We start from the raw sequence: 13,895 nt of genomic DNA, 5'->3' as shown, positions 1-13,895 counted from the left end.
TTACCACCTGAGTGACCAGGGAAGCATGTAATATTTGGGACATACTAAAAATTTATTCATTTGTCTGAAATTCACATTTAAATAGGAGAACTGTATTTTTATTTGCTAAACTTAGAAAAGGCAGAGGAATCAGAGATCAAATTGCCAACATCGGCTGGATCATCAAAAAAGCAAGAGAGCTCCAGAAAAACATCTATTTCTGCTTTATTGACTATGCCAAAGCCTTTGACTGTGTGGATCACAATAAACTGTGGAAAATTCTGAAAGAGATGGGAATACCAGACCACCTGACCTGCCTCTTGAGAAATCTGTATGCAGGTCGGGAAGCAACAGTTAGAACTGGACATGGAACAACAGACTAGTTCCAAATAGGAAAAGGAGTATGTCAAGGCTGTATATGGTCACCCTGCTTATTTAACTTATATGCAAAGTACATCATGAGAAACACTGGGCTGGATGAAGCACAAGCTGGAATCAAGATTGTCAGGAGAAATATCAATACCCTCAGATATGCTGACCTTATGGCAGAAAGTGAAGAAGAACTAAAGAGCCTCTTGATGAAAGTGAAAGAGGAGAGTGAAAAAATTGGCTTAAAGCTCAACATTCAGAAAACAAAGATCATGGCATCCGGTCCTATCAATTCATGGCAAGTAGATGGAGAAACAGTAGAAACAGTGGCTGACTTTATTTTTTGGAGCTCCAAAATCACTGTAGATAGTGACTGCAGCCGTGAAATTAAAAGACACTTATTCCTTGAAAGGAAAGCTATGACCAACCTGGATAGCATATGAAAAGCAGAGACATTACTTTGCCAACAAAGGTGCATCTAGTCAAGGCTATGGTTTTTCCAGTAGTCATGTATGGATGTGAGAGTTGGACTGTAAAGAAAACTGAGTGCCAAAGAATTGATGCTTTTGAACTGTGGTGTTGGAGAAGACTCTTGAGAGTGCCTTGGACTGCAAGGAGATCCAACCAGTCCATCCTAAAGGAGATCAGTCCTGGGTGTTCATTGGAAGGACTAATGCTGAAGCTGAAACTCCAATACTTTGGCCGCCTGATTCAAAGATCTGACTCTTCTAAAAAGATCCTGATGCTGGGAAAGATGGAAGGCCCAAGGAGAAGGGGACCACAAAGGGTGAGATGGTTGGATGGCATCACCGACTCAATGGACATGAGTTTGAGTAAACTCCGGGAGTTGGTGATGGACAGGGAGGCCTGGCGTGCTGCAGTCCGTGGGGTCACAGAGTCGGGCACGATTGAGACTGAACTGAACCGGAATTTGGTAACTCCACCGCGTCCTCTCTGAGGACGTTTCATCCTGAAGGGTGCAGCAGTTCACTGGACAGAGAGGGCTTGAAAAGTGTCCTAGGTAAGGAACAGCATGTACTAAGGCATGATACACTTATTCTCATTCTCCCCGTGGTGGATGGAGTTATTGCTACCGGGAATCTCCAGAGACCAGGCTCACCCCCCCCCCCCCAAACCCACGCACACCACCTACCCGCAAGACCATCTCAGATTCCAAACCGATGGGGAAACTAAGGCTTTAAGGCAGAGAATCCAGGCCCAGGGCGGGCGGTGTCGAGATGGGGCCACGATTCGGGCGGGGACAGGGAGGAGAATGAACATTCGGCGCGGGCGGGGACGAACACCAGAGAGCGAGGTGGGCGGGCGAGAACGAAACTCGGAAAACATCACGGGCGGAGTCGAGAACCAGAGAACGACGCGCGCGGGGCCGAGAAGGAGAATCGAGGTTCCGCGCGGGCGGGGACGAGAAGCAGCGCTCGGGCACGCGGGGACGGCGGCCGGCGCGGGCGGGCGCGGCCTTTGTCTCCTCCTCAGGCGCGCTCGGTGGCTGCCCCGGCCCCATGAGCCCGCGGCCCCCCGGCGCCTGGGCCGCCCGCAGCCCCTGACCTGACCTGCCCTCGCAATGGCGGAAGCTACCTCCGGCGCTGGGGGCACGTCCCTGGAGGGCGAGCGTGGCAAGAGGCCCCCGCCGGAGGGCGAGCCTGCAGCCCCGGCGTCCGGAGTTCTGGGTACGTGTGCAGCGCCTGGATCTGACAGGGTTGCAGGTGCCTGGGGTGCTCGCGGCAGGTCTACGGGGAGGGTTATTGGAGTCAGCCGTCCCAGGCCTGGAGTCCAGTCGAGGCACCGGCTCTTCCCGGCACTGCGGCTGCGGCCGGGCGAGCGCGGCTGGAACGGTGCAGCGGGTGTGGGGTCCCAGCGCAGAGATACGGACACGCCCCTCCTAGAGCCCCGGTGCGGGACTGAGCCCAGTCACCCCTTGGGCTACTCGATCGCTGCTGAGCAGTGATGCGCTCAAGACAGCCTCTCCACAGAGGATACAGAATCATACAGTCCTGGGTTCAAATCCCTTCTGGACTCTGTGACCTTGGGCGCGTGAGTTAAATGCTCGGCCTCAGTTTCCTCGCCTGTGAAATGGGGGTAAGAACCGCACCCAGCTATGAGGAGACGCTGACATAATGTGGTGAGGCGCTCAGAGCTGCTAGTGAGCGCCCCATCGATTGTGGTTTCGGAGGCGGAGCTGGGCCTCAAGAATGAGTAAGATTTGTAAGGGAGGACCTGGGGGAAGGGCATTCCCGGAGAAGGGCCTGGCTGGTACAAGGACGTGGAGGGAAGCGAACAAGCCTGGGCTAGAGCTCATAAGGCCTTGAATGCCAAGCTGAGTGCCAAGGAGCCCTGGCGAATGTGTGATCAGGGGCAAGGTTTGGAGGGACTAAGACTGGAGGCCAGGCCATCTGAGACTGACCTGACCCCAGCCTGCCCTGCCTTCTCCCCAGATAAGCTTTTTGGGAAGCGGCTCCTGCAGGTGGGTCGGTATCTGGTGTCTCACAAAGCATGGATGAAGACGGTGCCCACGGAGAACTGTGACGTGTTGATGACCTTCCCAGGTACCTGTCTGTGCTCACCCGCCCAGGGCCCACACTGAATTCCCCCGAGCTGAGCTGCTCCCCTGTCACTCCTGGCAAGAGCCATTGGTCCCTGTGCCCCTTGGCAGATACGACCGATGACCACACGCTGCTATGGCTGCTGAACCACATCCGCGTGGGTATCCCTGAGCTCATCGTGCAAGTCCGCCACCATCGCCACACACGCGCCTACGCTTTCTTCGTCACCGCCACATACGAGAGGCGAGTCCCTGTCCCTGGCCTCTCGCTGACCCTGCTACTCAGCTCCCCGCCCTTCCAAGCGCCAACTGCGAGGTCCAGCCACCCTGCATTTGTCCCAGACGGCCACCAGGTACACCATCCCTAGTTCCAGGATGGTGAGCCAGGGTCTCCCCGTGATCCCACCTCCCCTGCCCTTCCCGCAGCCTACTCAGAGGGGCCGACGAGCTGGGTCTGCGCAAAGCAGTGAAGGCCGAGTTTGGCGGGGGCACCCGCGGCTTCTCCTGCGAGGAGGACTTCATCTACGAGAATGTGGAGAGTGAGCTGCGCTTCTTCACCTCCCAGGTGCGGCCGGCTCTGGCCCCCAGCGCACATTCCTAGCCCGTGGGCGGCTGCTCCCTGTGCTCACGCCCTGTCCCCTGCAGGAGCGCCAGAGCATCATCCGCTTCTGGCTGCAGAACCTTCGTGCCAAGCAGGGCGAGGCACTGCACAATGTGCGCTTTCTGGAGGACCAGCCAATCAGTGAGTGAGGCGGTCCCGAGCTTCCAATCATATGTGGGGAGTTGGCTGGGGCTCTTAGAGGAGTGGGTTAGGAAGGCGGGGCCTAGATGAAACCAATCAGAGTCTCCCGAGGAGTTGGGCGGGGCCAGGAGATCAACCAATGAGCTGAAGGGGTGTGGCCTCAGCAAGGGGTGGGGCTTGTCTCCTTGGAGGCAGGTCCAGGAGAAACCCTTTTCTGGGTCTGCGATGAGGTTGGGGCAGGACCATGGACAGCACTCCACAAATTGTATGGTGGGCTCTGAGCCTCAGTATCCCCCAGAAAACCAGTCGCTGCAAGTTCACCTCCTAATGCCAGCTTTGCACCATTCCTCAGACGTTTGGAGGAATGAGCTGAAACCAAGTAGCTCTGTTTAAAAACGTGTTTCCCCACTGGGATCCCACCTGCCCCTGCCCCTCCCAAATCTTGAGGAATGATGTTCCTTTCACCAAGAACGCTTCTCCTGGGAACAGCGTCTGCTAGTTTAAGAGCAGGCAAAAAGTTATAACTTGGGTTTCAGCCGAGGGGGGACTGGCGAGGCCCAGCACAGGCAGACGGGTGGGGTCACCCGTTCTTGTCCCCCAACAGTCCCTGAACTGGCGGCCCGCGGGATCATCCAGCAGGTGTTCCCAGTCCACGAGCAGCGCATCCTGAACCGTCTCATGAAGTCATGGGTGCAGGCTGTGTGTGAAAACCAGCCTCTAGGTGTGGTCCTGGCTGGAGTGGGGGGTTGGTGGGGGTCCCAGGAGGCAGGCAGGGCTGACTGGGTCTGCCCCCTCCTCGTCCCCGGCAGATGAGATCTGCGACTACTTTGGTGTGAAGATTGCCATGTACTTTGCCTGGTTGGGTTTCTACACATCGGCAATGGTGTACCCGGCGGTCTTCGGCTCAGTCCTGTACACATTCACAGAGGCTGATCAGGTGCCGGGTGTGGACTGGACAGGGGGTGGAACACCTCAGATAACTTCCTTCCTGGACTGGGCCAGCCAACATTGCAGCGCTCCTCTGTCACCCCCAGACAAGCCGGGATGTGTCCTGCGTGGTCTTTGCCCTCTTCAACGTGGTCTGGTCAACGCTGTTCTTGGAGGAGTGGAAACGGAGGGGGGCCGAGCTGGCCTACAAGTGGGGAACACTGGACTCACCCGGGGAAGCTGTGGAGGAGCCACGACCCCAGTTCAGGGTCAGTTGGGGCAGTCTGAGTTCAGAGACTTTGAGAATGGGGTAAAAAAGAGAAAACATACTGAGCAAGTAGCATTATAAGAACAAAGCAGGAGGTGAAGTAGGGCTGCAGCTTCTGAGAAGGTTTGCCAAGTGAGGGGATCTGCATGCCCTAAGGGAGAGGTGTGGAAAGTTGGATTTGAGAGACTAGGGAGAGTGCATTAAGTGGACACACCCTGATAGCAAGGATGAGATATCTGGATGGCATCACTTACTCAATGGACATGAGTTTGAGCAAACTCCAGGAGATGGTGAAGGACTGAGAAGCCTGGCGTGCTGCAGTCCATGGGGTCACCAAGTCAGACACAGCAACAAACCACGATAACAAAGCATCATAGACATGGAGTTCGAAGGGTTGGGAAGGGGGGTGGGACAGAGGCAGCCCCTCTGATCTTGTGTCCGGCCGTGCCCCCACCCTCTGCCAGGGCGTGCGGCGCATCAGCCCTGTGACTCAGGCAGAGGAGTTCTACTACCCGCCCTGGAAGCGGCTGCTCTTCCAAATGCTCGTGAGTCTCCCCTTGTGCCTCACCTGCCTAGCCTGCGTGTTCCTGCTCATGCTCGGCTGCTTCCAGCTCCAGGTGACCTCCAGTCCCTAGCCCTGGCCTCGACCCCAACCTGTTCAGGTGTGCCCGGAGCCGAGTCCAGCGACCGGGGTAACCTGTGAATCCCTTTGTCTCTGCAGGAGCTGGTGCTGAGCGTGAAGGGGCTGCCCCGTCTTGCCCGCTTCCTGCCGAAAGTCATGTTGGCCCTGCTGGTCAGCGCAAGCGCCGAGGGCTATAAGAAGCTGGCTGTCTGGCTCAACGACATGGGTACGCACTGTGAGGGGCGGTCCCACTGCCCAGCCCCCAGGAGGAAGGGCCCCACTGCCTTGTGGGGTCCCTGCTGCCCATGACGGTCTGGGCTACACTCTCACTCATCTCCTTGGCCCCCAGAGAACTATCGGCTGGAGAGTGCCTATGAGAAGCACCTCATCATCAAGGTCGTCCTGGTGAGTGGTGGCCAGCAAGCTGGCAGGGCTTCTTTTATTTTTTTATTATTTATTTATTTGGCTGTACCGGGTCTTAGTTGTGGCACATGTGATCTAGTTCCCTGACCAGAGATCGAACTCAGGCCCCCTGCGTTGGGAGCGTGAAGTCTTAGCTACTGGACCACCGGGGAAGTCCTGAGGCAGGGGTTCTACAGGGGACACATGGGGGTTCCCTGGGACAGACATGGCAGGGTGACCACCCCCCTGCCTGCTTCGCACAGTTCCAGTTCGTCAACTCATACCTGAGCCTCTTCTACATTGGCTTCTACCTCAAGGACATGGAACGCCTGAAAGAGGTGAGACCCTGGCCTAAAGCAGTACCCCCCAAGGCAGCTGGCCGTGGGGGCCAGACCTGGCCCAAGGGGTCCATGGGCTCTTCAGCCCCTCCCTTCCTCCTCCATCCTTCTCTCCTCTCTGTCCATTTGTCTGTGTGTCCTCTCTCTGCCTGTCATGCCCCCCCCATCTGTCTGTCCACCTGTCCATCGGTCCCTCCACAGCTCCTGATCGTCTTGTCCCTGTCCCAGAGCCTCGAGCGGCAGCTTTGGGCGGTGCTGGTCCCGCTCGTGGCCCTGCGGTTCCGCCTGCTCCTCCTCTCCCTCCAGGGCCTCCTTCTTGAGGCCCGGGCCAAAGTACGGGCAGGTGGTGGCGAGCCCTCGGGGCCTTGCCAGGGTGGGCAGGTGGCTGTGCCGGGGGCCTCACGCCTAGCCGAGGGTGCATGCTCTGAAGGGATGGGGCTCCACCGACTGCGTGCAGGTGTCAAGAGCCCCTAGAGGCCCTGTGGGCACCAGCCGAGCTCCGGGAGGTGCGGCATGATGGGAGGCCATTGCCTGCCCAGGTGATCAGCTAGAAGCGCTGTGGCCCGCCCAGCTGTGGTTTGGGGTTGTCTCTGTGCCTGGGGACATCCAAACTGGGTTCAGGCTGTGACTGGATGTGTGCTTTGGGAGGGTGGGTGCTCACAGCCTGTCCTAGTGCCCAGGGCCCCGCCCGCCCCCCACGAGGCCACTCTCCACCCCCTTCCTACCCCCAGATGCTGGCCACACTGCTGATCACCCGCCAGTTCCTCCAGAATGTTCGAGAGGTTCTGCAGCCCCACCTGTATCGGCGGCTGGGCCGAGGAGAGCTTGGCCTGCGGGCGGCCTGGGAGCTGGCCCGTGCCCTGCTTGGCCTCCTGAGCCTCCGGCGCCCCACACGCGGCCACCTCGAACCCCCGGCTGAAGAGGGTGGCGGTGGCAGCAGCAGTGGGGGGGGCCGCAGGTGTCTCAGTGGGGGCTGCGGGGCACCTGAGGAGGAAGAGGAGGCCACGGTGGAGCGGCGGCCGGCAGGGGAAGGGGGAGAGGTGGGGGATGGGCCCCGGGGGGGCAGAGAGGAGGAGGACGAAGAGGAGGAGGAGGACGACGAAGAGGAGGAGGAGGAGGAGGAGGAAGGCGAGGAGGGTGGCCTCCTGGACTGTGGGCTCCGACTGAAGAAGGTCAGCTTTGCTGAGCGGGGGGCTGGGCGGCGTCGGCCAGGCCCAAGCCAGGAGGCCCTCCTGGAGGAGGGGAGCCCCACCATGGTGGAGAAGGGGTTGGAACCAGGTGTGTTCACACTGGCCGAGGAGGACGATGAGGCCGAGGGGGCTCCCAGCAGCCCCGAACGGGAACCTCCCCCAGCTGTCCTGCTCCGCCGGGCCGGAGGTGAGGGCCGAGACCAGGGGCCAGATGGGGGCCTGGACCCAGAGCCAGGCTCAGGCGACTCAGCCCGGAAGCAGCGGCGGCAGAACCGGTCATCTTGGATCGACCCACCAGAAGAGGAACACTCCTCTCAGCTCACCCAGGCGGAGCTCGAGAGCTGCATGAAGAAATATGAGGTGAGGAGGGCACCCGAGGGTGGAGGCATCAGAAGGGAAGGGCACACAGTCTGAGGATGGAGGTGGGGTGGGAGTGACAGGAAGGAATAACGGGACCCTTTATGTGATCAGGGCTTCCCTGGTGGCTCAGATGGTAAAGAATCTGCCTGCGATGCAGGAGACTGGGGTTCAATCCCTGGGTCGGGAAGATCCCTGCAGAAGGGAATGGGGACCCACTCCAGTTTTCTTGCCTAGAGAATCCCATGGCTACAGTCCATGGGATTGCAAAGAGTTGGAAGCAACTGAGCGACTCACCCTTATGTGATCAGAAACGTGCTAACCTTGCTGAGCTTGGGTCCATGCAGGATAATCTGAAGGAGGCGGGCTAGATGAGAGGAAGGTGGGCTGAGGGAGGCGGTGCCCTGGGTTGGGGGAGAGCCTAGGCCCAGCCTCTGGGTGCCTGCCCACAGGACACGTTCCAGGACTACCAGGAGATGTTCGTGCAGTTTGGCTATGTCGTGCTCTTCTCGTCCGCCTTCCCCCTGGCTGCCCTCTGCGCCCTCATCAACAACCTCATCGAGATCCGCAGTGACGCCCTCAAGCTGTGCACGGGGCTACAGCGGCCCTTTGGGCAGCGGGTGGAAAGCATTGGCCAGTGGCAGGTGGGGGACGGGCCCAGGGCTCTGAGCCAGGATGCCCAGAGGGGGAGCGGGTGCTGGGGAGGCTGGCGGGACCCCACCTGAGCCCCTCTTGTCCCCCCCACCCCCGCAGAAGGTGATGGAGGTCATGGGCGTCCTGGCAATCGTGGTCAATTGCTATCTAATTGGCCAGTGTGGGCAGCTGCAGCGCCTCTTCCCCTGGCTCAGTCCCGAGGCAGCCATCGTGTCCGTGGTGGTGCTCGAGGTGGGACCGGTGGCCGGGTGGGGGCACCAGGCGGTGGGGCCTGGGGGGGTTGTCCCCACGCCTGCAGCCTCCTCCTCTGTCGCCTCAGCACTTCGCTCTGCTCCTCAAGTACCTCATCCATGTGGCCATCCCCGACATCCCGGGCTGGGTGGCTGAGGAGATGGCCAAGCTGGAGTACCAGCGCCGGGAGGCCTTCAAGGTACGTGGGCCAGGGCCTGGCATGCTTTACATCTCTGCTCCGAGGGGCTTCTCTCCCCTCGCCTCTCCGCCTCACGTGGCTGGGCACTCACATCCTTAGGAGGGTAGATGTGCAGATCATGTTAGTGTTCATCGCTCAGTCGTATCCGACTCTTGGTGACCCCGTGGACTGTGGCCCACCATGCTCCTCTGTCCATGGGATTCTCCAGGCAAGAATACTGGAGTGGGTTGCCATGCCCTCCTCCAGGGATCTTCCCGACCCACCCAGGTCTCCCACATTGCAGGCAGATTCTTCACCATCTGAGTCACCCGGGAAGCCTGGGGTAATAATCAGCATTTCAAAAGGACCTGGTCCCTTCTGGGGTCCTGGTGGCATCCCGCACCAGGCCAGCACTTATGAACTGTCATCTGCCAGCTTGCTGGGCAGTGTCCTGTTTGGGGTTAGGGACACAGCTGATGCTTCCTAGAAGCCCAGCCTGTGCCACATTCCCCAGAGAGCTGCAGAGCGGGCCAGGGAGCTCATTGCCACCAACCAGTGGAGCCCTCCATGATGATGTGTGTATGTGCTCAGTTGCTCAGTGTCCAACTCTTTGTGACCCCATGGACTGGGGCCCACAAAGCTCCTCTGTTCATGGAATTCTCCAGGCAAGAATACAAAAGTGGGTAGCCATTCCCTTCTCCGGGGATCGAACCCAAGTCTCTTATGAGAAGTCTCCTGCATTGACAGGCAGATTGTTTATCGCTGCACCACCTGGGAAACCCCAAAAATAGTGATGGAAATGTTCTATTCTGGGTTGCCCATGTAGCCCGTTCGTTACTACAGATGGCCAAGGAGCGCTTGCAACGGGACTGGTGCTACTGAGAAACCGAGCTTTTCCTTCAGTTATCTGGTTGTTTATTTATTTGTTGGCTGTGCTTCGTGGCTTATGGGATCTTAGTTCCCCAACCAGGCATCAAAGCCGGGCCCTCCACGGTGAGAGCACAGAATCCTAAACACTGGACCGCCAGGGAATTACCTTATTTCAGTTACTTAAAGTGACAAAACCATGGGAGTCCCCTGCTGGTCTAGCCTTTAGGATTCAGTGCTTTCACTGCCATGGCCCGGGTTCAGTCTGTGGTCTGGGAACTGAGATACCTGCAGGCCACGTGGTGGGGCCCAAAAATATATATTTTTTTTAATTAACAATGCCATGTGTGGCTACTGGCCACTGGACAGTCACAGCTGTCTCCACCCAGTTCTCCAGAAAGCAGGGAACTGCTGAGGCCCAATATTTGTTTTAACTCTCCCAATTTCTAAGACAGCATCTGGCGTGTGACCGGGGACAGAATTGGTGGCCCGTAAATGTTTGCTCTCTTCTCAGTTCTCAGAGAGCCCTGGGGTGGGTCCAGGGATGCTGCTGGAACCCAAGAAGTGTGTGGATCTCTCCCCACGCCTGCAGGAGAGCCCTGGTGTGGGCCCAGGCCTGGGTGGGCACCTGCTCACACACTCACTCCTCCCAGTGCCCGTAATGGCTCCATTCTGCCACCAGAGACATGAGCGCCAGGCCCAGCACCGCTACCAACAACAGCAGCGGCGGAGGCGGGAGGAGGAGGAGCGACAGCGCCACGCGGAACACCACGCCCGGAGGGAGCGAGACGCCAGTGGCCGAGAGGAGGCTCGGGCCGAGGGCTCTGGGTTGGACCCTGCTGCCCCGGAGAAAACCTCGGCCAAGGCCAAGGGCAGTGGGGCAGGTGGCCACGGGCCGGAGCGACCCAAGCGCCCGGGGTCCCTGCTGGCACCCAACAACGTCATGAAGCTGAAGCAGATCATCCCGCTGCAGGGCAAGTTCCTGTCATCGGGGGCCTCGTCCTCCTCGCCGGCCGGCCCGGGGGCCAACCTCACCACCCGGCCAACCCCTGCCCAGTCGCCCACTGGCAGTGACACCCGCCTGCCAGCCTTCCTTAGCTTCAAATTCCTCAAGTCACCTGAGACCCGGCGGGACCCAGAGCGTAGCCACTCTCCACCCAAGGCCTTCCACGCCGGCAAGCTTTTCCCCTTCGGCGGGGCCCGGGCAGAGGCCGGGTCCAACGGGGCGGGCGGGCAGGCCCGGCAGGACGGGACCCTCGGCGGTGGCGGTTGCCGAGCCCAGCGGAGTGGGCTGGCGGACGAGGCTGCAGCTGAGGAGCCGGACACACCCCGGCCCGAAGAGGAAGGCTCAGGTCACAAGCTTTAACTCGGGGGTGGGGACTCTGGGCTGGGCTTTGGGGGTAGGGGTGGGGAGTCCAGGCGTGGGGAGAGGGGCTGAAGGGGACAGAGGAGGCTCCGTTTCCTGGTACCAGTTGGGGACCTGGGTGTGTGGTACATGGAGCCTATTATCAAAGCCTACCCAGTCTCTCCAGGTCCCTGAGAGCCCGGAGCCCTGTGCCTGACCCTCCTCACCCGCCGGGAGAGGGATGCCAAAGTCCCTGGTCCCCCAGTGCCCTTCCCAGGGTGCCCACCTGCCATGCTCTGGTGCCAGGAGAGATGAGGGAGGCCCCTTCACCACCTGGCCTAGTCTTTCCTGCCCCCATGAGACCCCACACCCAGCTCACTCTGGGGGACCAGAACCCCCAGGCCTCTATGCAAGTCCCCGCCCTGCAGCCCAAGCTGTTCCTGGAGGCCTTCCTTGGAGGTGGGGCTCAGGCTGCCCACTAGGGGAGTTCAGGGCTGCAGCCCTGTGTCTGCGGAGTAGAGTCACAGGCCTCACTGCCGCCCCTCCCACCTCATCCGAGCCCGGGGTCCAGCGACCCATCCCAGGGAGCCCAAGAGGCGGCAGCTGTAGCACCAGGGACGTAGGTCGGAAGTCAGTGGTACTTCCTCAGACTGCCCTCTCTCCGTGAAGGGGAGGGGCCCAGTGCCCAGAGGCCGGGGATGCCCCCGAAGAAGCCCACCCCTTGTCACTGATCAGAAGCAATAAGGCCTTCCATGTGCCTGAAAGCCCAGAGGGAGCGCGGGCAGGGTCCCCAGCGGCGGGGACGGCATCTCCCCGGAACGGCCCCTCTCGCCTCCGCAGGGACAGCGCTGGCCCCCGTGGGCGCCCCGGCCCTCCGCACCCGCCGCAGCCGGAGCCCTGCGCCGCCGCCACCGCCGCCAACACCGCTGCCTCGGCCCCCGACGCCCCCCGCGGGCTGCTGGCAGTGGGACGGGCCGTGGGGCTGCGGGGGCGAGGGGGCCGCCCCCCGCCAGGCTCCTGCTGCCAACGACTGCCCGCCCTGCGCCCTCGCCGGGCCCCCGCCTGCCCCCCAGCCCCTGCCGGGGGACGCCAGCTTCTACAGCCTCCCGCTGCCGCCGCTGCCTCCCACCTCCGAGCCCCCCCAGCCCCCGATGCCCTCACCCAGCCCCAGCTCCAGTCCCAGTCCTCAGGCCGTATGCTGGCCCAGCGGCTGGCATTAGCTCCGCCCGCCCTGCCTTCCTGTTTTCATATGCAATATCAATCACAGACGGGGCGGCGGCCGCCACCCAGAAAACACTTGGGCCGGGCCCGATGTACCCCAGTATTGGCTGCCCCCTCCTGGGGCACGGCCGGGGGCCTGGGGCCCCTCTATCTGCCGTTTTCCTTTCGACCAGGATGGGGGGGAAACAAAACCCCCAAAAAACAACAGAAAACACACAGAATAGGCGATTATTTATTTGTTTTTAATTTATTTTGTCATATTTTTGTAAAACGGCAGAAATGCAATAAAAAGTATATTTCAACAGTGCCCAAAGGCGGAGCTGCTGAAAGGGGACTTCCGGGCCCAATGACAAGGTTGGGGCCAGCTCTTTGGGGAACTGGCAGGCCCAGAGTGGGTTCCCCTTCTGTCCTGAGACCCTTGGGGAATGCCTAAGAACTGGGTCTCCAGGCCAAACGTATGGAAAACTCCAGAAATCCAGGCCTAGGGCCCCCCCTGGGAGGAGCTGCAGAGCCTCAGGCCCCATCTTCAGCCTCCTAGACAAAGGAAGAAATCTCAAAAAAAGTGCCAGCAGGAATCAGCAGGTCGGGTCCTAGGTGTGGGTCCTGAGTCAGCCTCGGTCGAGCCAGGCCACCCTTTCTGGCAGACCTGCCTCCCAGGCTGACATCTGAGAAGTCAAGGGCTACAGGAGAACTCGGGGCTGGGAGTCAGAAGGCACCTGGTGCCTGAGTCTCGATGTTATGGGGACGGTGTGTTCAGAGGCAGCATCGGGCAGGGCTGGTATGGCCCTGCTGTGGGACACTCTCAGACCGCTGTCACAGCGGGGGGCCCTTCACTGTGTGATGGGGTGGGCGTGGCCTCTTGCAGCCTCAGGGGGTCTACGCCCAGAGGCTCAGAGTCAGAAAGGCCCTGCCCCAGGGCCGGGGGAGCCAGCGTGAGGCAGGGGCACTGTGGGAGGCCACGGAAAAGCCATCAGGGCTCGCTAGGGGCAGAGAGCAGCCCGTGCAAAGGCACAGGTGTGGGAAGGCAGAGTGATGTTTGCGGGGAACAGAGCAAGGAGGGCCCCAAAGGCAGGGGGGTGGTGGAGGCTGGCTGAGGGGCCTGAGCTGGGGTGGCCATGGAGAGGCCATGGACCCCACGCACACCATGGACAGCACTGGCAGGAGACGGCACCCAGCCCCCTGGGGCCAGGGAGGTGTGGGTGAGCCTCGGGGAAGGACAGGCTGAAGGACATGACCTGCCCGGCCCCATGGCCTTTGAAGCTGAACTCCTGCCATCTACTCAGTCACCAACAGCTGGTGACACCACGCGCCTCCCCAGGGCCAAGCCAACCCCTGGGACTAGCGATTCTGAGCTGGTCTGAGAGCCTCCAGGGACTTGGCCCTCCCTGGCATGACCATGGTCAAACCTGCCTTTCCTAAGCACCTGCTTTACGACCACTGCTGAAGAACTGAACACTGCTGCAGAGGCACCCAGAGCTGGGCCCCACAGCTGGGCAGTTAAGCCTGGAACCTTCCACCCAGCAGACCCCTGGTGAAGCCCAAGCAGTCTGACTCAGGCTGGCATCTCCACGGTGATACGCCGGGACGTGCACCCCCTGCAGCCTGCTGTCTCCCTCGCTCCACAGCTCCACCCCTCACCACCCCC

General features: G+C 60.4%; 1 protein-coding gene across 4 annotated transcripts; it reads left to right on the top strand.

The window, feature by feature from the left end:
* The first annotated feature begins 1,711 nt into the window (after positions 1-1,711).
* Positions 1,712-12,555, top strand: ANO8 (anoctamin 8). Of its 4 annotated transcripts, none has more exons than XM_043467250.1 (19): positions 1,712-2,036; positions 2,802-2,912; positions 3,020-3,152; positions 3,335-3,473; positions 3,554-3,650; positions 4,255-4,371; positions 4,460-4,587; positions 4,685-4,846; positions 5,310-5,462; positions 5,567-5,693; positions 5,817-5,872; positions 6,133-6,207; positions 6,409-6,540; positions 6,939-7,757; positions 8,207-8,398; positions 8,508-8,639; positions 8,728-8,838; positions 10,277-11,036; positions 11,870-12,555. In XM_043467250.1, the coding sequence occupies exons 1-19, from the start codon at positions 1,931-1,933 to the stop codon at positions 12,247-12,249; spliced, it is 3,930 nt and encodes a 1,309-aa protein (XP_043323185.1). In that variant the 5' UTR covers positions 1,712-1,930; the 3' UTR covers positions 12,250-12,555. The 4 variants fall into 4 exon arrangements, with proteins under 4 accessions (XP_043323185.1, XP_043323186.1, XP_043323187.1 ...); XM_043467251.1 differs by having other exon boundaries at positions 1,713-2,036; positions 10,367-11,036; XM_043467252.1 differs by lacking the exon at positions 6,409-6,540 and having other exon boundaries at positions 1,713-2,036.
* Positions 12,556-13,895: the final 1,340 nt, after the last annotated feature.

The sequence above is a fragment of the Cervus canadensis genome, chromosome 4 (genome assembly GCF_019320065.1).
Source record: "Cervus canadensis isolate Bull #8, Minnesota chromosome 4, ASM1932006v1, whole genome shotgun sequence".
NCBI lineage: Eukaryota > Metazoa > Chordata > Mammalia > Artiodactyla > Cervidae > Cervus > Cervus canadensis.
Note: the sequence above shows the minus strand (reverse complement) of the source record. Positions and strands in the feature narration are given on the sequence as shown.